Source organism: Engraulis encrasicolus, chromosome 16 (assembly GCF_034702125.1).
Source record: "Engraulis encrasicolus isolate BLACKSEA-1 chromosome 16, IST_EnEncr_1.0, whole genome shotgun sequence".
Classification (NCBI taxonomy): domain Eukaryota; kingdom Metazoa; phylum Chordata; class Actinopteri; order Clupeiformes; family Engraulidae; genus Engraulis; species Engraulis encrasicolus.
Genome location: NC_085872.1, coordinates 4,764,459 through 4,787,966, shown reverse-complemented (window position 1 = coordinate 4,787,966; position 23,508 = coordinate 4,764,459). Strand labels below are relative to the sequence as shown.

General features: G+C 41.1%; 3 protein-coding genes across 6 annotated transcripts in view; all 3 read left to right on the top strand.

Moving 5' to 3' along the window:
* The window catches only part of trmo (tRNA methyltransferase O), a 101,548-nt gene extending 94,302 nt beyond the window's left edge, over positions 1-7,246 (top strand). The window contains exons 1-7 of one of the 2 annotated variants that reach the window (XM_063218361.1): positions 3,625-4,055; positions 4,165-4,359; positions 4,455-4,597; positions 5,200-5,374; positions 5,522-5,679; positions 6,018-6,530; positions 6,759-7,246. In XM_063218361.1, coding sequence (XP_063074431.1) covers positions 4,280-4,359; positions 4,455-4,597; positions 5,200-5,374; positions 5,522-5,679; positions 6,018-6,530; positions 6,759-6,970 — 1,281 coding nt within the window. In that variant the 5' untranslated portion in view covers positions 3,625-4,055; positions 4,165-4,279 and the 3' untranslated portion in view covers positions 6,971-7,246. Of the gene's footprint in view, positions 1-3,624; positions 4,056-4,164; positions 4,360-4,454; positions 4,598-5,199; positions 5,375-5,521; positions 5,680-6,017; positions 6,531-6,758 lie in introns of those variants that run through there. The other variant, XM_063218362.1, reaches the window with a different exon arrangement.
* On the top strand, positions 1,569-3,571 carry hemgn (hemogen). 2 transcript variants are annotated; one of them, XM_063218364.1, is made up of 4 exons: positions 1,569-1,800; positions 2,313-2,403; positions 2,643-3,121; positions 3,274-3,571. In XM_063218364.1, the coding sequence occupies exons 1-4, from the start codon at positions 1,740-1,742 to the stop codon at positions 3,390-3,392; spliced, it is 750 nt and encodes a 249-aa protein (XP_063074434.1). In that variant the 5' UTR covers positions 1,569-1,739; the 3' UTR covers positions 3,393-3,571. The 2 variants fall into 2 exon arrangements, with proteins under 2 accessions (XP_063074434.1, XP_063074435.1); XM_063218365.1 differs by having other exon boundaries at positions 1,570-1,800; positions 2,313-2,391.
* Positions 7,247-9,872: 2,626 nt separating the features above from the next.
* spag5 (sperm associated antigen 5) lies at positions 9,873-23,137 on the top strand. Of its 2 annotated transcripts, none has more exons than XM_063218343.1 (20): positions 9,873-9,966; positions 10,540-10,629; positions 11,170-11,253; positions 11,517-11,633; positions 11,795-11,893; positions 12,155-12,289; positions 14,130-14,223; positions 14,848-15,046; positions 17,536-17,689; positions 17,801-17,934; positions 18,398-18,554; positions 19,814-19,913; positions 20,373-20,459; positions 20,597-20,708; positions 20,893-21,010; positions 21,333-21,413; positions 21,594-21,743; positions 22,555-22,629; positions 22,713-22,793; positions 22,883-23,137. In XM_063218343.1, exons 2-20 carry the CDS (start codon positions 10,540-10,542, stop codon positions 22,952-22,954), a joined length of 2,139 nt encoding a protein of 712 aa, XP_063074413.1. In that variant the 5' UTR covers positions 9,873-9,966; the 3' UTR covers positions 22,955-23,137. The 2 variants fall into 2 exon arrangements, with proteins under 2 accessions (XP_063074413.1, XP_063074412.1); XM_063218342.1 differs by having other exon boundaries at positions 11,517-11,654.
* Positions 23,138-23,508: the final 371 nt, after the last annotated feature.

The following is a 23,508-nucleotide window of genomic DNA, read 5'->3' as shown; positions in this document are numbered from 1 at the left end:
GACTGAGGGGCAAATCGTTTCATATGCAAGTCTTCGTTCCAGACTTTTGTTTAAATATCTGGGGTTGATTCTTTAAGTAATGCTATTATGTAAATTAACATATCAGTGGAGTTATTCATACTAATGCTAAAATCCCAAATGCAAAACATATAATATTGAAAAGACTTTCCAGGTTGTGCATCACTACTTCAATATGGTATGTACATTTAAAACTGTGTTGGACAGTGTTATTGGCCACATTTTCCAAAAGAGGGCACTGTTTCTGTCTACTGCACTCTTCCAGAAAATAAGTATGACATGTTTTCTGAACTACTGTAAAATGATTTGCATAATTTAATTTGCAATAAAATGTAAACATGCAAATAACACATTGTCTGTAAGTTAATGTTTTGAACAGAAGCAAACAAATCAAGTCTGGCTATATGCACGAGTTGAAACCGTTGAATTTCTCAAGTTCACTTCTCTTTGAGAGCAGGACTGAACCGATACAAAATGACATTCTCTCTCTCTCTCTCTCTCTCTCTTTATCTCTCTCTCTCTCTCTCTCTCTCTCTCTCTCTCTCTCTCTCTCTCTCTCTCTCTCACACACACACACACACACACACATACAAGATCACAAGTCCCAACAACTTGTTCTGTAAATCTTTAAAAAAAAACAAAAAAAACACTTGTCAGCTAAGTGATTTCCTCACGTTTGATCTAAATCAGACAATTGTACGACCTTGGTTGTGTTGTTTATTACTGAATAATGAAAGAAAAATGACAGTGAATCAGTCTGGATTGAGGAATGTGCAACAATTGTAGTGGCAGAGAGAGTCGACCTCAATGTGCTTTCAACAGATTGAGAACACACCCAGAATATTAGCAGCACCCTTTACTCAAGATAAGGTATACATGGCTGACAGACAGCAGACATACTGTATTCGGGGAGCTACTGTATGTGTTTTTACAAATGTATTAGTTTCCACATGCGCCTTTTACTTACTGTTAAATGTGTTTTTGATGTCCATATTTAAGAATATTAAATAAAGACAGATTATCCAGTAGGCCTATTTTCTGCCACTATAAAGTGTAGCTTAGTCTCTTTCAACAACATAACATTGGGAAAAAACATAAAATGTATATTGGCTATAGCCTATTGATTTACATTCTATATAATATAATTTAAAACATTATCATGGATATGTTTATTCAGCGATACATTGTAAGTAATAATCGTTGTTCAGAAAGCTTATGGCAGCTATTGATAATCCAAATTCCACTAATAAACTTAAAATATAAATAAATAAAATTCAGGTCATTTAGACAATGCCTTCTATGGCCTAACAAGCAAGCTTGACCTCAAATGAACCCTTGTTGTTGCACTGGGTTGTTGAGTCTGTCTCTCACAACGCTTCTGGAGCTATAATATCAACAGTTGAGCTGCAAGAATTACAGAAACACCAAAAGGCAACTGCACACAGTGCTTCAAAGATGACTCAACGCAAGACTACCGTATGTACGCCATGCCATCAGCATAGAACTGACCCGCTTTTTTACCCCCCTGAAATACATGTGGTGCCAAGCCCTCCACCTTTACAAATAAGATAAGGGCAGTGCTGCAAGAACTCTGCTGGCACCGTGGTAATATTTAACCCAATAATTGTTCTTTGGGTGCGCAGGAATTGCCAACAGATTTCTCTACCAGCTGCTTTTTCTTTCCTTTGAATAAGATAAATACATTTTTACATTGACACAAAATGGAGCAGACAACAGAAAACGAGAGCTTGTCATCAGAGAGGAAAGATCCTGAAGTTGAAGGTAAGACCTTGGCTCCAACAACCACTGCAAGAGAAGTATTGAATTAAGTTCAATTCAAAAATGTCTTTAATACTGTGCCGATTTGCTCATGGTATTGCCAAAGCTGACAAAGAGGTAACCAACAGACATATACCCAACTTTTGAAATGTTTTGAAACATTTGAAGCATTATTAAACCTTTTATTTACCATTTTGGCTTGTCATGATATTTTGGTTTACATTTGGTTTATGTTTTCAATAGACCCTTGTTTTCAGTGAAGATTTAGATGAATTGCTCACTATTCTCTAATCAAACTCAACAGAAATTGAGAATTTTCATTGAAATGTAACCATTCTTGATATTGCATTGTAGACAAAAACATATAACCGAACAAACTAATCAATGGTCTTTCTCAAATAGTATTTGGTATTCCGTTTTCCTGCATTCTTCATCGGTAGGCCTATAAAACATTTCAGCGGTTTACTGTATGTTCAGTTGAAGATTGAAGATCTGTATTTTACTGTTTTGTTTAGAGGGCGGAATTCGGCGCCGGCTGAGGGACAGAGATCTCCTCAAGAAGAGGAAGGCTGAGGCAGAAGAGAAAGCTAACCAGTGGGTTTATGGGTAAATCTAAGTAGAGAATAATGTTTTTGACACTGTTACCTGGCAGATTAAAAAAAAAAACAGACTGCTAAAATTCTTGTCCATAAGCTATGGTAAAAGGTCTGGATAATTTTATTGTGGAAATGGTTTGAAGCATGAACTGTGGGGTGGCATGACTCATAGAATGTAAATGGGACAGGATAGACAAAAGCATTCTGTTTATTTGTGAGGTCAACGACTGCGTGTTGTTTTACTTTTAGAGCTGAGAGTAGGAAGAAGGAAAGACGAGAAGAGAGGAGCACGGGTAAGAAGGGGCGTCCAAGGAAGATTAAACCCCCAGCGGAAGTACAATTGCCTCAGGAAGAGGGCCCTCTCATGAATGTTGCCCCTGCCCCAGCGGCTGAGACCGAAGCTTTTCCCACCATACCAGCAGCACCTCCAGAGTCTGTGGAGGTCCCAGTTGTGGCAGAGGCAGAGCCACGTCCAGGTCTACTTTCAATCCCAGTGCCGTTTCCATTGCCCTCCATCCGGGGTCCATCCATGCCAGTCTCACTTGTCCCATCTGCCCCACCCCCCCTAGTCTTCTCTACTGCCGGTGCAGTCCCTGCCTCTGCCCCTGCCTCTTCTTCTGCATTGGCAACAAGCTCTGGGTCCGCAGAAAAGGTTCTGATTGAAGATTTGGGTCCAGATGAGGAAGAGGACCTTCCACTGGCCCAGAGTGACGAGATTATTGGTGAAGGTACAATTTCCTCATGTTCTATCTTCACTTATTTGTGAAAAAAACATAGATTTCCCAAAATTGCAACATTTGCAGATAAAAGACTAGGTGAACCTTTGACATGTCAGAGGAAAAGAAAACACCTGACTGCTTCTTTCTTGTTTGTTTTGCAGGTAGGCCCGCAGATGAAGAGTTGCCTGCTGACATGCCTGAGCAGGATAAGACATTTTCATATCCTCTGTTCGCCTCTCCACCACTCCAGCAAGAATATTTTCCAGGGAATTTTATATAAATGCAGTATTTTCACCCATAGCATTCCTCTCAAATTAAATTATGGTGCCCATAATGCCTATTAAGTTTGGGCCAATGTTGTTAATATCCTTTTTTTTAAAAGTAGCTGATTTATGAGTTGGTTGGTTTGTTGAAATCCTTGACAAAAGTGGAGAAAATAAACTTTTATAGTTATTGTGACGCCTTTGCCTTTCTTATTATTTTTAACCACTGTTCTTACAATCTCAGCTACAGGCAAAGCTCACCTCAAAGCTTTCACCTGTGCCAGAGGTTAGTTAGACTATTTACTTAGCTGACCAAACTGCTCTGCAAAGTGCAAATGACCACACCATCCGCAGAAGAGCAGAGCTGCAGGAAAGTGTCCAACACTCCCCCCTGGTGTTACATATTTGTACTACACAAAGCTCATGGAAAAGCATTAAATGCAGATAATATACTCGTCGTTTTATCCTAACAACACAGACATAGATGTGGTATAACACTAAAAGCAGAAATTCTGTCTTGGCTCCAATCAGTCAAGGCCTCAAGGGTAGCGGCCTTGGGAATCATTTTTGAGTAAACTACCTGTGAGACACCACTTGTCCACCGATTTTCGTTTCGACATCCACGTGGGCTGCCCCAGGAAGCGGTAGTTCGCTAAACATCACCGTTTAGTCCTAACGTGGTATGATAAATATTGAATAATTGTAACCGTACTGAGTTATGGTTATGCTGTATGGGTCTCGTGCATATCAATCGACTGGTTCGCCACTGTGTCATTTTCTGCGTCGTAGGTGTGCGCGCTCTGTTCCAAGCTGCGTCCACGAAAGGCCACGCCAGCTAGTTTTTGCGTGACTTCAGAAATCGGATGTAAATTCTAGTAATATCAATTCGTATTGTCTAAAAACCATGTCTTGCAACTCCGGGGAAGACGTGGAGAAGCTTCAGCAGCAAATATCAGTGATGCGGAAGGAGCTGAAAAATCTGAGGTGACCTGATATAACAATTTACAGTTTTTTGTACTTGTTTGTAGGGTAGTGGTGCTGATGTAAACCAAAGTGTCTTGTCTACTGTATTGTTATAGGCAGCGTGCAGATGGCTCCGTACGTTCCCACAGGAAACACATGACTACTTTACAGTCAGCTTTGTCGAAAATCGGTGAAAACAAGCTGCAACTTTGTGTTAAACCTAACGTTGACCATGACTTGGGATTGTCTCTGGAAAAAGGTAATTGCAGGAAGTGAGCTTCTACTGTATTGTTTGTTGTTTATTGTAGTTGTCTGTCAGTGTCCGAATGTTATTTTAAAGGTGCAGCGTGTAAGATTGTGGGCGACCAGAGTATAGGTATTGAAACTATGCATTGCTGTTCATTGAAAATGTGCCAAACTTGATCTTTACATGAATATTAATGAATAATAAAGCAATATTTACTAGTATGACTAATGGATGGTAAGTTTTGCAGCTAATGCCCATATCTGGAAATTCAAAAGGGTGGACACTGGAGAGATCCCCCCTTTAATGTAAAATGCAATTTTCCCAGTCATAGTGAAGAATTAGAAATTAATGATGGCGGTAAGTATTTGTTAAAAAGGTAACATTTGTGAATGGACAGCAGGAATTCTGGAAATGAACTACTACAAATATCACACAGTGCACCTTTATGTTTTTCAATTCTGCTTATGTGTCTTGTTTTATTATCACTTCTCTGTGTACTGTCTTGAGTGCTTTGAAGGCGCTTTTAAATAAAATGTATTATTATTATTATTATTATTGTTGTTATTAATGTGGACTTGGGTTTTTGCTGACTTTTGTTTACTTGTGTCTCCCAGGGTCCATAAGAACAACTCCCATAGGATACATAAATTCTTGCTTTGCGGCCAAAAATGGCACCCCACGACAGCCTACTGTTTGTGGTCCTTCCCGTGCTACTTTGCAAATTCAGCAGACGGTCTTTAACAACCCAGACCATCCACTGATTGGACTAGATGAATACTCACATGTTTGGTAAGGCTGGGGTCTCTCATATTATTCAACAATAATCTTTCTCTGAAATTGAGGCTTGACATCATGACCAATATTCATATTAAGTGGTGAATTCAATGTTTTACATTCAATTGGTTGATTAAATTAATTTATTTTATTATTTCATAGGATAATATTTCTCTTCCACAAGAATGGACATCTTAGCTACAAAGCTAAAGTGAGACCTCCACGCCTGAATGGGCAGCGAGTTGGAGTGTACTCCACCCGCAGCCCCCACCGCCCCAATGCCTTGGGTTTGACTCTGGCCAAGCTTGAGAAAGTTGAAGGTGTGTAAGTCTGTCTGTCTGCCTGCCTGTCTGTCTGCAAAAGAGACTGACACACGGCAATATGCAATATATGCATGGATCTCTTCTGAAATACTCACTGGTCTGAAAAATCGTTGGCAGTATGAGAGCACTCAGCTCAGGCATGCTTCATGTAGACAGGCTAGTTTAGTAGACCTGCAGTTCCATTCCTGAAACCAGCTATTGCAAATAGCGATGAAATAATCTTATTTCTTCTGCATGTTTCATTAGCCGTTATTTTTACAGCTTTATAGAGGTTTTTTTTGTATCTGCAACACCATTGATTTCAGCGAGCGACTTTTTAAATCTGTGTTTTCCAGGTGACACACTTCACTTGACAGGTGTTGATATGATTGTTGGCACTCCGGTCCTGGACATCAAGCCATACATTCCCTGCTATGATTGCCCACATACCCGACTTGATACTGCTGTACAGGAGGGTGACTTACTGTCAGAGGATGAAAGTGACTGCCAGATAACCAGCCCCTCTGGACCTAACACAGCACTAGTGTTAGATTCTGAAGAAGCTTCAACAACACCTTGCCAAGTCTCTCCAAGATCAGATGGACTCGGTGCGCTGGGCGAGATGCTGTCAGAAGTGAAGGACTATCTCCAGCAAGGCGAGTTAACCAAAGGTGGAGCAGCAGAAGAATCCAATCAGAGTGAACTTGTAGGACCTGAGGGGGATGCTGGAGGCAGGCTGCACTTCGGGCAGGAGTCCTACAGCACCATCGCTGGTTGGATAAAACAACCTCCTGTGAGCACCCTGGAGGTACGCTTCACCAGTCATGCTGAGAGAGAGCTCATGGAGTTTTTACCATCTGATAGTACAGGTAAGTTATGTCCTGTGTGTGTTTTACTTCCTCCATCATTCCCCTTGTGTGTCTTTTCATCCTTTGGATGTTATATTGATGGGTGACTATTGACGGGCGTGTTTCGTTTCAGCTCTGTCTGTGTCTTTATACTACCTTAACAGCTCTTTGTGGTTTCTGAGCCTCACATACATGAATGTCACATGAGATTCATGGGTTCGTCTCCTTTACTCTCCCCTTTGTCTCCAGTGATGGACAAGCCAAGGTTTAAGTTCCTGAAAGACTCTGATGAAGCAGCTGCTGCTATAAAAGCTGTCTTGTCTGCTGATCCTCGCTCTGTTTACCGACGAACTCGTTGCCAGGACCGCCTTTTCTTCTTCAGCATGGATACAGCTGATATAACTTGCTGGTTTGGAGATGGTTTTGCAGAAGTGTTACGAGTTCAACCCATTTTGCTTTAATTTGAACACGTGGACTTAATGAATCATGCAACAATATGATGTTCAGCACGGTGTATTTTATGAATAAAGCATAATGAATGATATACAAATGCATGCAAAAAACTGCTATAGGCTGTCCTTGGTTGTTAAACCTGATTTGAAAAGAAGCACTTTTTGGTGCTGTCTGGATTTCCACTGCTGTGTTAAATAAATAAAATCTTTTAGGTCTTACAGGGTTTTAAGTAACCTGAAATAAAGGACTGCACCTTTAAAACAGATTAAATGACTTCGCTTCCACTGTTCGTTGTAGTCAAGTGTTAACATTTAAACAGAAAAGCTATGGTACTGAGTCTTTTATTTCAGGGGCCATTCCTTGTGGCTTTTATATGTAGTGGAGTGAACTCTCTGTTCACAGTTAGATTTATGATACTTGCCACTCCTCTCCCAGGGAACAGCAAGTCGTGCAGTTCTTACAAGTGGTGTGCATCTGTTTGTAGGTAGCAACGGCACTGTACGCAGAAAAACTTGCAGTCAGAAAAGGTGACAGTTGGACTTATCTTTTTGGCTGCTCAAAACACAGATTTCTGTTAATAATACAAGTACTCCTGAATACTTTTGACAGAGAAAATGAGCCTTCGTCTAGCTATACTGAAGGGAGACTTCCATCTGTCACGACACTTAATTGAGTCAGGAGTGGATGTGAACCAGCGGGATGGACATGGATGGACTCCACTGATGCTTTGCAGCCTTCATGATGGTGAGTCCTGGGCTCTGGGAGTGGCCCGCATGCTGCTAGCACACGGTGGGAGGATGGGACGCACCGATGCCCATGGTCGCTGTGCACTTACCTATGCTATTCTGCACAAACGCGTCCCACTGGTCGAGCTCCTGCTTCAGGCCTTGGACCATGACTTAATGCGAGTAGATAATGATGGGCACAGTGCATATTGGTATGCCGCTCAAACTCGTGATGATGCCATCCACAGACTGCTAATGAAGAAGTCAAAAGGACTTAGTGATGAAAACTCCCTCTGTTCAACAGTGGTAAACACTATGAAAGACCTAAAACCAGTGGAACGGGCAGCTCTGCACACCTACAAATCTGACCGGCACATGAACAAAACAGGTGTGAGCGTGAGACCATACAAGACCCTTCCAGCAAATCTTTGGACAAGTCCGAAAATCTACAGAGGCTTTAGAAAAGGTTTCCAGCTCGGGGCTAAACATGATGATGTGTCAGGTCGAAATACTAAAGTCCAGGTCAAAGGTGCTGTGGGACCAGCCTCTGTCCAAGACTGGAGTCTGTCTCTGAGAAAAGTAACAGAGCGCCTTCAGGACCAGCTCACCCTTTCTTACCGGCCCCGCGCCCAGCCCAGACCCGGTGATGCCCGGACTCTGCGCAGGCTGCACAGGATGGGGACAGTAGGCCTGCTGGGAGGCTCCCGAGACCAGCGGAGGCAAAGGGGCAGGAAGATGTCCCTGGGAGCTATCGATGACGTCCAAAAGATGGAGGGTCGTCAGAAAGGGGGGTTCCGCAGGCGCTGTAGTGTTGCTGTCATTCCCATGATTCGGCTTCAGGCCACCTGCAGGCAACCCAGCATTTCCCAGATGGAGAGTTTAACACTTACATCCACCCTGAGAAGAAAGAGTGAAACCTCTAAAATCCACAGCACATGATATGAATGTAGTATACAAGTCAACTGTGTTTAAAAAACAACTGAGTGTGAGGTTTGAAATAACAAAACAAAATAAGTCTATTTAAATAAAATTGTTCATAGTTCTTTAAATACAAATGGCTTTTAATTCAATGGATTGTGCTCTCTCTCTCTCTCTCTCTCTCTCTCTCTCTCTCTCTGTGGTGTGTGTGTGTGTACACGCTTTCAATGATCAACACATATTTGAATGCAAAAAGAGGCCTAAAGGAAAAGGTTTACAAAATAAAAAATAGCAATGCACGCAAATTAATTACCCAGCCTTGGTAATTGCAATTCAATGATTAGTTAGATTATATCGAATAAAAAATACTCAGATGCTAAATCCACTGTCACTGTTTGTTTATTTGTTTATTGATGTCTGATTGTGCAATGTCGTTTTGGGATGAAAGTATCTTCTATAGGGCCTAGGCCACATCAAAAATATAAATAGTTTAGGAAATCCTAAGTTTTGCGATCAGATCAATAGAATAATAAAAATGTTTTAAACTGTAGGCTAGTGTGCTGGACTGGTTCATGTGCTTTATTTTGTGGGAACCAAATGCAGTGGCCTGCCAACTGAGAATAGATGGGCCTCCATGTAGCATACAGAGACCTTATTTGGCATAGCCTGATATGGATGATATGATAAGGTCATTGCATTTCATTGTCCTTGTTCAACAAGTCCACGAAAACTTTTGTGATCACCAGTGTGAGAACCCTGGTTAATTTAGGTTTCCAGAAAGTGTCAGCAGACCTACCATTCTTCACGCCCAAACACCAGGTGGCGACATGTAGAGAGGGAATATATTCTTTAACCAATGGTATTACGTTGTGTCACTTTTTCCAGAGCCATCTAATAACAGAGTTGCGCAAACCGGGGACCAGGAAGTCGGTTGGTGATGTGATTCGCGTAGATTAAAATGTTTCTTAACAGTAAACTAACACAGAACCATCACATACCAAACAAAGATTAAGTACAAACAAATTACATTACCTTTACCACATTTTCTGTGTTCTACCGCCACCTCCTGGAACTAAGTAACTTCTAATAGAACTAAAGTCAATGGGGATTTCCATGTTAACGCTCCGTGAGGCTCCGTGAGAGCCGCCATTGCTGTGGAAAGATTGGTCCATAGAGGTCTATGGGAGTGGCGTAACTCTGATATTAGATGGCTCTGACTTTTTCAAAAGCGGGGAACCTATCAGAGAACATTTTTGTTGTGACGATTGGAGGACAGGCGGTTGAATTAAACTCAAAACAAACAAGCTGTGCTGTTGGAACACGCTACAAGTGTACTTTTCTTTGCCGTTTTACCTTTAAAGGTGAGAAAATGTTAACAAATTTAAACCACCTGCAATGTAATTGTTTATTTTGTAAGGTGATATGGTGGGAATCTAAATATTACGGATAGCAAAAGTATCAGCTAAACGTTTTCCGGTGAAAAAATACCCTGTTTGCGATAGTGTATTTTGTGGTAGCCATGTGAAACAAATCACGCTATTGTTTGTGAATGTGTTAAATACTAGCTTACATCCACTTCTGCCTGTCATGAGCATGGCTAATGCCTGCTGATGATGATGCCTGACCATAGATTATAGCTTACACTCTCAATGTGCCTGACAGCCTAATTTCAATAGTTGTTGTTCTGAACATCCTTTGGAACGCGTGAAGTGCTCCATTCATGATTGTTTGGTAGGCCTACTGTAGCGACCAAGGGGCATTGAACAGCTCAGCTCATCCACCACTGTGTTATATTTGACAGCTGTGACCTTACATTGTAAATAAAAATAATAATAGAAATCTCTAGTGTATATGCTTCAGTTACTTGCCTGGTTGCGAGCGAATAAAGACCTTGTTGAAGCCTAATGTAGGCTACACATTATTGGTTGTTTCAGATGGAGATAGGAGAAACGATATCCTTGCAGTTGGACCTGGAGCAGTCTCGGATGTTCTGGAGCAACATGCAAGCTGTGTCAACCAACATGGTAGGGGGGATATCATCCCTTTGTAATGAGCTAGTAAAATTCTCAGGCTGGTCCTGATATTGCTCCTCAGATTTTACATAATGTCAGCGTTACTTTACCAAAACAGTGGAGAACAAGCTCGCACATGTCATGTGAGCTGAATAGTCTGATTGACTGTAGGCTAGTTCTTTTCATTTGAATAAGACATTTTGTAGATGCCCGCTGATGGCTTCTGAGAATTTTTAAAAAAATAAGACTGTACCCTGTGTGATAGGCAGGGGAAGTTGAGTGTTTTACACCTGAGCCCTGTTTTCAGATAATTGGTAGTTTATGCTCTATGTACACTAGTACTACTACTGTTGAGACCTCTTGTGGATGTTGATCAAATGTCAGTGCAATCGCAATAACTCAAATTTCTCAGATCAGCAGCATGTGGATTTAACATTGGATTTAATCACAAAGTACTATTTCAAAACAGGGCTTTAAATCACAAGTGTAAAATACCAAGCTTCCCCTTCATAGAGTTCTACATCACGCTTATGCAATTACATATTTTTGCAGGTGTCTATGACTGAGAATGTTTTGGCCAGTGTGAAGGACATCTGTATAACTACTGTTTCAGATCATGAGGACGTCCCAAATGAGGTTAGTCTCTCAATTAATGGCACATTATTTCTGTGGTTTTTATTTTTTCCCTCCCTCACTACCTGTGTTATATGTGTCTTGTAATGTCCATGTGGGCATTATGTGTATTTATGTAAGCTACTTGACACCTTAATTTCCCCCGAGGATCAATAAAGTTATTCTACTCTCTACTCTACTCTACTACATTCAATTCCTTTCGTAGTGCAATTTAGAGCAAGACATGTGATGTTTCACATACCCTATGTGTCGTGTGCACTGCATAGGTAACGTCTCTGGAAAAGAAATGTCATGAGATCCTGAGGGTTATACAACAACAGACCAGAGACTGGCTGCAGCACATGGAAGAAGTCCAACAAACCAAAGACATGGAAACGCCAGAGGTAACCAGCAATGACATTGAGGTATTTCTAATGAGATTCTGTTTTTTTTAAGAAAATTTTATAAGGGAACATTATTGTGGGGTAATTTATCATTATTATGTTTTATTTTAAACTGTTGATTCAATACTTCCTAGAAATAAGTTGAATGCTTGCCTCTACAGGCTTTTAACACTGTGGAGCAGCAGGAATGCCCATCCACAGCTGAACTGGAAGAGATGGAAGTCCTGATCGAAGCCCTGACACAGTCCTGCCCACCACAGGTAAGTAATGATAATAATACATACAAATACAAGTTTTATATAGCGCTTTTCATGATACTCAAAGTCGCTTACACCACTGCTGCTGCAGTACACCCCTGCAATTGAGTCACTTTACATGCAACCTACCAATGACATCTTTTGCCACATGCTTTAACTTGTATTAACTCAAATGTTTTACCATTTATATTTGTTTCACTTTTATGTTTTTCTTTTCTTTGTGGTCATGTTAATTGCCCTGCTGTGATCTCCTTTCTATTGTAGTTGGGGAGGGCATGGCAGCACCAAAGTAGGATCAGGCCTGCGCTCCAGCAGCTATGTGAGCGGGTCTCCGTCGCTGTGGAGGAGAGCAAGTTACATCAGGCCGAGAGGGATCAGGCCCTGGAGGACAGCACAAAGGTCTGAAATACACTGCAGTTGTTAAGCCATATTGTACATCAAGTTTTTTGTGTAATTTGATTGCATGTTTTCAGCTTGGTCCTCTGATGAATTGAGTGAAAAATGGCTCCAAGCCACAACGGGTGTAGTCACATCACATGTGCTGTAAAAGTTTCTTTTTAAAGGATTTCTCACAGTTATTTGACATAATTCAAGTCAAGTCAAGTAGGTTTTATTGTCAATTTCTTTACATGCACTGGTCATACAAAGAATTTGAAATTACATTTCTTGCTTTCCCATACAGATATAGACTAATCTAGGTAAGGACATAGACAGTATAGACATAGACAGTACTTATACATGGACTTAAGACAGTATGGACATAGACAGTGCTCATACAGACATTTAAAGTGCAAGACTGGTAGAGTGCAAGTGCAAGTGCAAGACATAATTAATCATTAAAGGACCACTTCAGTCAATTTCAATATGCTGTTGTATTGCTCACGCTACCCTTGACTTGTCAGTACGGTGATGCCACATTTTTGGGGCAGCGTTTTTTTACATTTTTTTAAAAATGAACATAGACCTACTCCAAATATTTTTCCTAGTTGTCTGCTGATGTTGTGTAACCTTTTGGATGTTTTGGGGATTTTTTATTTTATTTTTTAAATGAAATGTAAACAAAGCGCTGCACCCATTACAATGACCAGGATCTCAGAAAAAGCTGAAGAAGAAAAAAAGAAAACCTCAGGTACTGACAAGTCCAGGGTAGTGTGAGCATTGCAACTGCATGTTGAAATTGACTGAAGTTATCCTTTAAGTCCAATTAATTCAAAGTACCTCTTAAGAAGCGTCAAAATGGGTTACAATTAACACGAGTATTATCGTATAATCACCCCATATGTAAATACCTGTACCAGTGTGCATTTTGTATTGTTGTGAAAGCCCAACTGGGAAACTCCAACTCCCATTGTCATTGTGACACAGCACTCCACAGCACACAGGTGTTCACTGCACACTGCACACAACACAATTGCATTTATGCCTCACCCGTGCAAGGGGGCAGCCCCCAATGGGGCCTGAAAGCGAGCAGTGCGGTGGGGCGGTACCATGCTCAGGGTACCTCAGTCATGGAGGAGGATGGAGGAGAGCACTGGTTACTTACTCTCCCCAACAACCTGGCGGGTTGGGAGTTGAACCGGTGTTCTAAATACTCCTACATGCCAGATATTCCTACAAACCGCTATTGGGCATGCGCAGACCACGAAACGTCAACACCAGCTGATCCTAAGACTGTGCAATATTAGCAGAGAACAGATAAATACAGTACTTAAATTTACAATTTACACTACAAGTGTATTTTTATTATCGTTATTTGTGTATGTGTGTCTTAGAAATTGAAATGTGACCCTGGCAACTGCTAGCGGTTTTGCTAACGTTTAATAAAAGTCCAGGTTTTTGGTAGTACTTGTATCCATGACCATGCGATTTTATTTTCATATCTTTCATCTCCTAAATCGAACACCCTGTTTGGTGTTACTGTTTTGTATTTTACTGTAAACAATATTACGTAGGAAAATATGACAATGTAGGAAAACCTGTCAGAACACCGGCAACCTTTGGGCTACAAGTCTGACGCCCTAACCACTTACCCATGACTGCTCTATTGGGTGGTTTTCCAGTAATATTACAGTGAATTAGAACCAGAACTCCTGCAATAGGACATAGGGAGTAGACAACAAGTGCAAATGAATCTCTGCTGAACAAATTAACTAATTTAAAACAACTTGCAATGACTGTAGATCAGTGTGTCATGTTATTTTCTCTTTTTTTCCCCCCCATTCATCTTTATCAACGCCAGATGCAGCAAGACCTGGAGCGAGCAGAAGCAAGTCTACAGGATGCTATGGCACAGATTCGAGATTTGAACACACAGATCACCATCCTGAGTACAGGTTAGACCAGTCTACGCTCAAATTAAAAATGTTCGATCTTTTGGGTTTGTCTTGATTTATCATCCCGTGCATCAGCATGGCGTGCATCACTAATGGTGACAGGACTTAAGATCTTGTGGAGATTTCATAACGATATATGGAAATGCAAATGAAAGGCTTAAAATGAACTTTTAGACCTTTTATTGACATCTTGTTGATGGGATAATAAGGGAATAACACAAACCTGACTGGAATAGCTGAGAAGCCTACTTTCCTATTACTTTTGGTCCCTCTAAAACTGGGGAGCACATACAAATACTGTTGCATTTTCCACCCTGTTATTGCTATTTGGATGTGTATACACCCTCAGGTTAACACTGAGATTCTGCAGTTAAAGCAAAGCTTGTTTGCTTTATTTCAAATCAAATGAAGGACAGAAATAGCAGTTACAATTTTGAAACAAACGCCATTATAAATTGGAATGTCTCAAATGTGCTGTGTTCAGACAATTTGATATGCTAAGCTAAGGTGCATGAGTATTCATTGTTGATTGTAATGTGAGCAACATTGTGGTTCTTTTAACTAGTTAAGGCTCATGACTAAATGGACGCTGAATAACACAGAATTGATCTATGTGCTCCGCAGAGATGGTGGCATTGCGGCAAGAGCTGACCGAGGTAGAGCAGGAGAGTGCCCAGCTGCAGAAGTGCAACACAGAGCTCTCGGCTACCATTACCTCCACCATGGCTTCCTACGCCTTTCTGGAACAGGCTCTTGGCAACGAAACCAAGAAGTTGGTTCTTCACACATCAATGGCACAGGAAGCCAGAGAAAAGGCCAGTGGGTGAGTTGAATGGTGCAATCTGTGATATAAATGGTTTATTTGGGTAGGAACCGATGCAAAAAACATGGATGTATCTTAGGCAGTCATCTGATGCAATTTACGTTAAAGGGACACTGTGTGAGATTTTTAGTTGTTTATTTCCTGAATTCATGCTGCCCATCCACTAATGTTACCTTTTTCATGAATGATTACCACCACCATCAAATTCTATGTATTCATTATGACTGGAAAAATTGCACTTTTCATACATGAAAAGGGGGATCTTCTCCATGGTTCACCATTTTGAATTTTCAAAAATAGCCATTTTAGCTGCAAAAATGACTACTTGGACCATATTAGAAACAGGGTTCCCACACGTCCTGGAAAACCTGGAAAACCTGGAAATTTAGAGATGTGTTTTCAAGTCCTTGAAAGTCCTGGAAATTCACCAAATGTCCTGGAAAAAAATATTTGTCCTGGATTTTTTTCCCTTCAACTTTTTCCCGATTTTGTTTGTGGTATAATTTTTACTCTTCTCCGAGTCTAGACATGACGATTTAATTTATATCCACCTATTGAATGCATTATTGTCCACACAGACACACACACAGTTTGGTCAGGTTGCCATCTTTGATTGCACTTATACACATTCATATTCTTTGACTCAGTGTTGCCAAAAGTCGCTAGAAGTCGCTAGTTGGCTTGCTGAAGTCGCTAGCTGATATCATGGCGTTATATATCTCTCGAAAACCTGCTTACGGTCATAATAGGCCTACAAATAGGCAGTGCTAGCACTTCCTTACAAAAAATTGTACTGCTATCTTTTTTGGAGATCAGAGCTTTCAGTCTCACTAGCCACTTTGAAAGCTAGTTTGATCTTTGGTGTGACAAATCACAGTAGTCGCATCAATTGTGTGTATGCAAGAATATTCCAGGGAAAAAGAAACTGGCAACAAAACTGGCCTACAGAAAGACAGAAACCACTGCCCACAATGGTTGGTGAGCAAAAAAGTCAAAGTCAAGTCTTGTGGAGAATGCATTTAAATCAAAGTACACTATTTTTTGCGATAAGAGAGAGATTTTTGAGATAATGTGACATTAATGTGAGTTTACATTGCACTTTCATTTAATTCTGAATAAACGTTTTGTGGATCAGAAAGCATTTCAATTGAACAGAGGCTGCACGTGCTGGGCTTGCGAAATTTGACATATGGGTGTGGTCGCCAAGCTCCAGCAGATTCCTACTAGCGGGACAGCTGGGGATCTTCAACCGCAACCCAGGTCAATACCTTTGGACAAAGAACATAGAATGAATAAGAACGCTTATTCGCAGGAAATTGCATTGACCACGGTGTAGTACGGGGGCGTAGCCCGGGGACACCATGCGCAGTGGATGCAAGGCCATGATCAATAAAAATTGTGACACTGGAAACTCCGCAATTTGAATTGCATTGTGGGTGCGAGGAGCTGCTGCTAGTTCCGGCCCGGTCAAAATAGGATGTCCTGTCCTCAATGTTCAGTTTGTGGTTAAATTACAGCTGTCATTCAGCCTTAATTACAGCTGACACAAATTCACTATGTCCTATGACCTGTTCCACACTCCAGCCCTGGCGGTAGTGGCTTTGCATTTTACCTTGCCGCCAGTACTAAGCAAATAATGTACATTGGATAAGAAGTATCACTCAATGGAAAATCCATTGGGTTAGGTGTAGTCCGAGGACATTGCTTAAAGACACTGTGCTCATGGTCAGTCCGTGCAACGCCATAATGGATAAAATCTGAACTCTGTAACTTCGCAAAATTGATCAAGAGAGGAGATCCAGTTGTCAGTGTTTAATGTAATCCCTCCTATCACTAGTCTCCTTAGTACTAACTGCAGAAGAAGAAAGTGACTTCCCTTGCGGCCATGCCATACTATGCTCTTATGACGTCTTTGGACGTACCCTCTTCCCTAACACACTGTACTCATTCATTACAACTCATTTCAACCTTAAAGTCACATTGTCTCTAAAATGCATGGTGTGTCGCTGTGTATGTCCAAATTGTGGGTCCGACGGATGAAATATCCGTCCTGAATTATCCAAAAATAGTCCTGGAAATGTCCTGGAAATATCCTGGAAAATTATTTTTGAAAAAGTGGGGGAACCCTGAGAAATCATTTGTTTATTACTTAGTAAACTTTCGTGTAAAGATCAAATTTGGCAATAGTTTCAATGAGAAGCATAGTTGCAGTACCTTTTTTGACCATTTCCTGCACAGTGTACCTTTTAAATTGGTCAGGTGTCACTATTTGGGACTCAACCCCTCTGCCTACTAGTCAACGCTGCAGTTTAGAAATGGGAGGCGCAGCACAATACTGCTGAGCTAAAGCTCCAGACTGGTACTCAGGTACCCATACTGTGTGAGGCTTTTGAAGGGAGGTTTACTAGTCTAACGTTCTTCCGCCAAACTCTGCTAGTTGGCATCTGTTCCACAGACATCTGCTGTTCTCAATTCTGTCTTCTGCACAGTCTGGAGCAGGCTCTGGAGGCGTCCCAATGCAGAGTGCAGGAGTTAACTGAATCCCTTGCTGAAATGGAGAACCAAGCCATGGCCCAAGCTGCGCAGCAGGGACCCTTACAGACTCTTGAGGCTGAAATAGCCAGGTTGAATGAGCTCAATGAGGTATGACTGTATGCACTCGTTACATGAGGCACCACCCCATCGTCCACTATTTCACTCCATTTGTATACGTTCAGCAGAATCTGACTGGAGCTTTTGTGTGATTTTGACCAGTTCTTGGACCTGGAGACCAAGGTAGCTCAGGAGCAAGCAGTGCAGAGTAGTGAGATGTTGTGCAGACAGCTGCAGAGCCTGCGAGAGAGGAACCTGGAATGTGAGGACCTCAAAGATGCCCTGTCCAGAATAAGGTAAGTTGCACTACCCACAATGGTGCTCATAACTTTACATAACCCAGTAGAATGGTTAGTTATCCCTAGGTTTTAATCACATGCTCTACGCCAGTCTTTCACATGGTCCTTGAATGATTTAATTCAAGAACCATGTGAAAGACTGGTGGAGAGCATGTGATTAAAACCTAGGGTTATTCTACCAAATATTGATTTCTGAACTCTTCCTAAGTTAGACCATTAGTATTACTATTGTGTTGTTTTACAGTGAATATCATCTTGTTTTCTTTTGATTTTTTGAGGTCTAAAAACATTGCATCTTTTGTGTTATTTTGACCATTTGTAACTTTCTGCAAATACATGCTCTAAATTACAATATTTTCATTCGCAATTCGGAGGAAATGTTATCAGTAGTTTATAGAATGACACAACAATTTTCATTTTACCTAAACAAATTTTTCCGCTGTTTTCTGTGGCTGTGAAGGGAGGAGAGGGATTCCTTTGGGGAGCAGCTGAACAGGGAGCAGACCTTGGTCCTGGAACTGAGCGAACAGATGTCCCAGGTCACCGACACTACCAAAACACTCTACCAACGAATATTCATGCTCACCACTGTGCTGGAACTCGCCCTGAATGACAAGGTACGCTACACAACTCTAGTAAAGTGCGTGTGCCCCTTCGCAGAGGTTGACTCTTTGGGAAGAACACCCATGTCTATTGCATTAGGAGCTTTTAATTGGGAATATATCTTCGAATGAATTTTGAAGTGCTTTTCCTCTAGACCAGGGGTTCTGGCAAAGCTATATGCAGATGCAGTAGTGTACTTTCATTGCATTTTTTTCTGTAAAAGAGGGCTACCCAAGTGAAACGTTGCAGTCACAATCAGACCAACATTAAAAATAAAGACGTGCCCTTAAATAGGTAAGGCCACGTACACGGAAGACGGGTAGTGGGCCTACAACCAAGCTTAAATACAGGTTAGGGTATATGGATGGAGACATCCTATCATCAGCACTGTCCCTGTTGTGGTTTATAAGTTATAGCCATGGTAAATGACAACAAGTATAAGGAAAAATGTATTGTATATCTGAAAATGATGAATATCATCATCAGACAAATATTAGACAATTAACGCAAGACTTGGTATACAATTATTAACAATTACATATGCTATTCATATTTCATCATTCTGTCCATTTGGTTTCAGTGTTTTTAATTAGAAATCTGGCCTTACTGTACATCTCAGTAAAGATTGGCTAGTGCAGCTACCTTTGCTGTTTGGAAGAACTCTGTCAATGCCAACAAATTTGAGATAATTGGCAGAATGTTTGGCTTCATTGAAAGTGAAAGTGAAAAAGTGAAAGCCCATTGGGAAACTCCAACTCCCATTGTCATTGTGACACAGCACTCCACAGCACACAAGTGCACACTGCACACTGCACACAACGAAATTGCATTTTATGCCTCACCCGTGCAAGGGGGCAGCCCTCAGTGGCGCCCCATGGGGAGCAGTGCGGTGGGACGGTACCGTGCTCAGGGTACCTCAGTCATGGTGGAGGATGGGGGAGAGCACTGGTTGATTACTCCCCCCACCAACCTGGCGGGTCGGGAGTCGAACCGGCATTGAAGTGTCTTACTGGCAATTTGGGGTCCCCCCCCCTATTAATCGTGCTCCAGTGCTCATTGATACATATTCACAACTGTCTACGGATGCATCCCACATATTGGGCCTCATCTATCAAGCTATTGCTGAACACCATCGTAGATCTGAACGGAAAAGTCATCGCAGCAGCTGTCTTTGTCTTCGAAAGCAATGACTGACTGAGGTTTTGTTAGTGAATGGGAAAGAACTGGTGTCTATATATGACTGGCTGTGAGTCTCTGCCTACCTCTGTTAAAGACACAGGCACCAGAGTCCTCTGCAGAGGAACAGTCCACCTCAATTACCAGCCCTGGCGAAGAGAAGCAGGACCTGAGCAGTAAGACTATTCGTGATGCAGGTGAGTGATAAAAAAAAAATCACTGCTATATCCATATTCCTCTTAAATGGGCCCCCTTTGAAGACACAGACACACACACACACACACACATACACAAAACAGACAGTGCGGACCCAGAAGACGTCCTGAAGTGTGTGCGGTTGTAAAAAATAAAAATAAAAATGGATCCCAAAAAGTACACGTGTTACACTATTTTGAGAGGGAAAAGTCTGTTCCAGAAGCATATGAGATGGTTTGTGGTTTACAAGCAATTAAACGTACCGACTGGACTGAGGACATCATCAGGAATTTAATCTGTAATGGAATGCAATGTAATGTGGTCTATAGTGTTTTACAAATTATTGTAAATCATTACAAACTTTGTTCATACACAGAACAAGGCATCTAGTTAACAGTGATTAATCTTGCTGACTATTTACATGCAGTAACAAATATTTTAATGTTTGTTTTTGTACAAAGGAGTGAAGAATGTCCATATTAATGGACTGGGCAGTACAAGTAGTGCCTTCTCTCGGGTAGCAGCCACCACAGATAATAAAGAAGAAGGTACCATCTATTTTTGACAATTCCATTAATGAGTATTTGGTATGCTACAAAGTAACACTTCTTACCTGTTGGGTAAAAGGGCTAACTCCTTCATATGGCTTAATAGGGAATTAATACAATGTGCTCTATGTTGGCAGACACGATTGCAGCGGCGACAGATCTGACAGACATGTTTACCAAGTTCCAAACCATATTTAATCAGTATGAGCGACACCGGGATGCAGAACTGGACCAACTGCGTAAAGCCAAGTGAGTACTGAGGGAAAGCCTCGTACAGGTACATGGATTATGTGTTCATTCACATCTGTTTGTCCTTTTGTGTTTATTGCAATATTCGTGTGTGTGTGTGTGTGTGTGCGTGTGCGTGTGCGTGTGCGTGCGTGTGCGTGCGTGTGTGTGTGTGTGTGTGTGTGTGTGTGTGCGCCTCTGGCAGGGAGGAGCTAGAGGAGCAGCTGCGTGATGACTCCCACCGGCACCAGCAGGAGGAGCAGAAGCTGCAGGAGCAGCTGCACGAGGTCGACAAGAACAGCGCCGCCAAGCTGAAGGACCAGGTAACAACACTAGCTTTTGCGGGGCCTTGGAATAAGGTCCCCCCCTGTACAAGATTCAAACTTTCTAAAAGTGTATTGGTGTTAAGAAACTCATTTAATTAATTTTATTAATTTTGATGATGTATTGAACATGTATTGAAAATTTTCTTTTTTATCCGTATTGGCCATGAAACAGAAATACCTGCTTAACTGGTAATAAATGAAAACAAACTTGCACGTTCTCAAATAAGCTGTGGAAATGCTCTGCACACAGTAGAAGGCATTAAAATAGCTGTTGTTTTAGTGTTAAATGTATTGATTTCTGTTCCTTTTCCTCTTTCAGGATCAGAAGTCATTGACAAAGTGGTCCACTGACATAAATAACTTCATGGAGAAGAATCACAAGCTTAAACTGGAGAACATCGTAAGTACTTCTCTACTGGCCCATGTCTTTGCTGTAAACTACTGTATTTGATGAACCAAACTGTAATGTGTCACCTCTTCTCACCGTACTGAATTCTTGAGGCTGTGTGTGTAAACAGAGGGTTTGCGTCTTTTGACACGAAAGCCTTGATGGTTGACTAGATGTTGTGATGGGTGACAGGAGCTGCGGAAGAAAGGGGCAGAGTGGAAGCAGCTGTTGCAGCAGTCTGAAGTAGAGGGGCAGATCCTGAAGGAGGAGATCGCCCAAGCGGCACACCAGTCAGACTCCACCACTAAGGCCATGGATGAAAGGATCCTTCTCTCTAAACAGGTGGGTACAGTCACAAAAGAGAAATGCAGCTTGAAATGAGCTTCATTAAAGTTCTCCCTTAGTTTTAGTGGCACAAAATGGCTAACATGGTGTGTTCTCAATCATAGAGAAAAAGGCTTTGAAAATGTTTTCTATGGTGAACTGCAGGGGCACAACATGCTATTTTTACATAAATGGTAGTCCCCCTTTTGACAGTAAGTTTACGGATGTAGGTACAATATAATTTCAAGTCTCAAAAATAAGTGAATAAAAAAGCACTCATCAGATTTCTTTTTTGTTTTTTAATCGCCTCACAATATCTTTTCAAAACATAATATTAGACTGAAGGGAAAGCACAACAGACTTTATTTGCAGATTTTTAGTTATTCGCAAGAAATTGTTGCAAGGCATAGTAATCAATATTGCAAATTGCGGTAACACTTTATTTTAGGGATACATCTATTAGCACTAATACATACAATGTCCCTGTGTAAGGAACTTGTAAGGCATGTACTAAGCAAAATCAAACATTTGTTAGGCATGTATTCGCAAATGTCTTGTTCATGCACAATAAGGGATTTACTACCAATTTAACCTAAGGACCTAGTAGGCCTTAGCGTTTGCTTAGTACATGCCTTACAACTTACTTATGCAGGCATTAACATTGTATGTATTAGTGCTAATATATGTATGCCTAAAATGAAGTGTTACCCAAATTGCAAGGCATAGTAATCAAGACATTTAGTCACTGCGCATTTGCAAAATTGTTCAGTTATGTGTTCATACTGGCCAGTTTAAGTATGAAGGACACTGTCCCTTCCTCTTTCAATAGGTTGAGAAGCTAAAGCTTAATCTCGCTGAGGCAGAGGAATCCAAGTCTAAGATAATGGAAAAGGCAAAGAGACATGTAAGTACCCCCATCACTGTTTCTGCCATCACTCATATCCAACACCTTGAATGTGCATTCATCCTCCCTCTTCCCTCTGCCAGGAAAGTGTCCACAAGATCAATCAGAGCAAGCTGGTGCGAGAGCTTCATTTGCTGGATAGCATGATGGAGACCGTCAGGAAGGTGAGCGCCCCTGTAGACCAGTTAGGATCTCCTCTGTGAATTACAGTGCTGGTGTTTGAACATGCATTCACTGCTGTCTCTGTCCGCAGACTCTGGCCTCTATGCCCCATGTGGTCAACAACTGTGTGGAGCTGCAGAAACTGATGGAGTATCTGGGATAAAGTTGTTACATTTGCCTCTTTTTTCACTGTTACGTCTTTACTTCTTTCCTTACTTTACTTCTACTTTACTTCTTTCCTTACTATTTTTCTTTGAGATACGTAAACATGCTCTTTCTCTGTTGTGATTTTTTTTTTAGAATTAAGTGCAATGTCCACTCAATAAACTCAGTCCTGTATATGACAGACTTGTTTGATATTTTTGAAAAACCTATCTGCTTCTATATCTCAACTAAAAAGGATGTTGAAAACATTTTATACCAAAACATTGCTGGTGTTAGGTGTTAAAGGCATTATGATGCCTGCGTTAACATTAAGATTAAAACATTTACAAAATAGTTGATAGCACAATACATACATACAGTATTAATGTTGTACGTTTGTACAACCTTTAGAAATTGTTAAGTTGGTCATTAAATATGGTCTGATCTTCATCACATTTGTAAACACAGTGTCTGCTTTAACTAATATCACTCAGTAATATCGTACTTTTACTGACTATAAGCTGGAAACAGGATGGCAAGGAATAAGTAGGTACACCCTAGTAATCATCCTCC

Coding starts and splice junctions, on each gene's coding strand:
- spag5 (XM_063218342.1), top strand. CDS start 10,540: ATGGAGATAGGAGAAACGATATCCTTGCAGTTGGACCTGGAGCAGTCT. Junction 11,894..12,154: donor CACAGTCCTGCCCACCACAG/GTAAGTAATGAT, acceptor TTTCTATTGTAG/TTGGGGAGGGCATGGCAGCA. Junction 17,935..18,397: donor GATGCCCTGTCCAGAATAAG/GTAAGTTGCACT, acceptor GTGGCTGTGAAG/GGAGGAGAGGGATTCCTTTG.
- hemgn (XM_063218364.1), top strand. CDS start 1,740: ATGGAGCAGACAACAGAAAACGAGAGCTTGTCATCAGAGAGGAAAGAT. Junction 1,801..2,312: donor GAAAGATCCTGAAGTTGAAG/GTAAGACCTTGG, acceptor TGTTTTGTTTAG/AGGGCGGAATTCGGCGCCGG. Junction 2,404..2,642: donor GCTAACCAGTGGGTTTATGG/GTAAATCTAAGT, acceptor TTTTACTTTTAG/AGCTGAGAGTAGGAAGAAGG.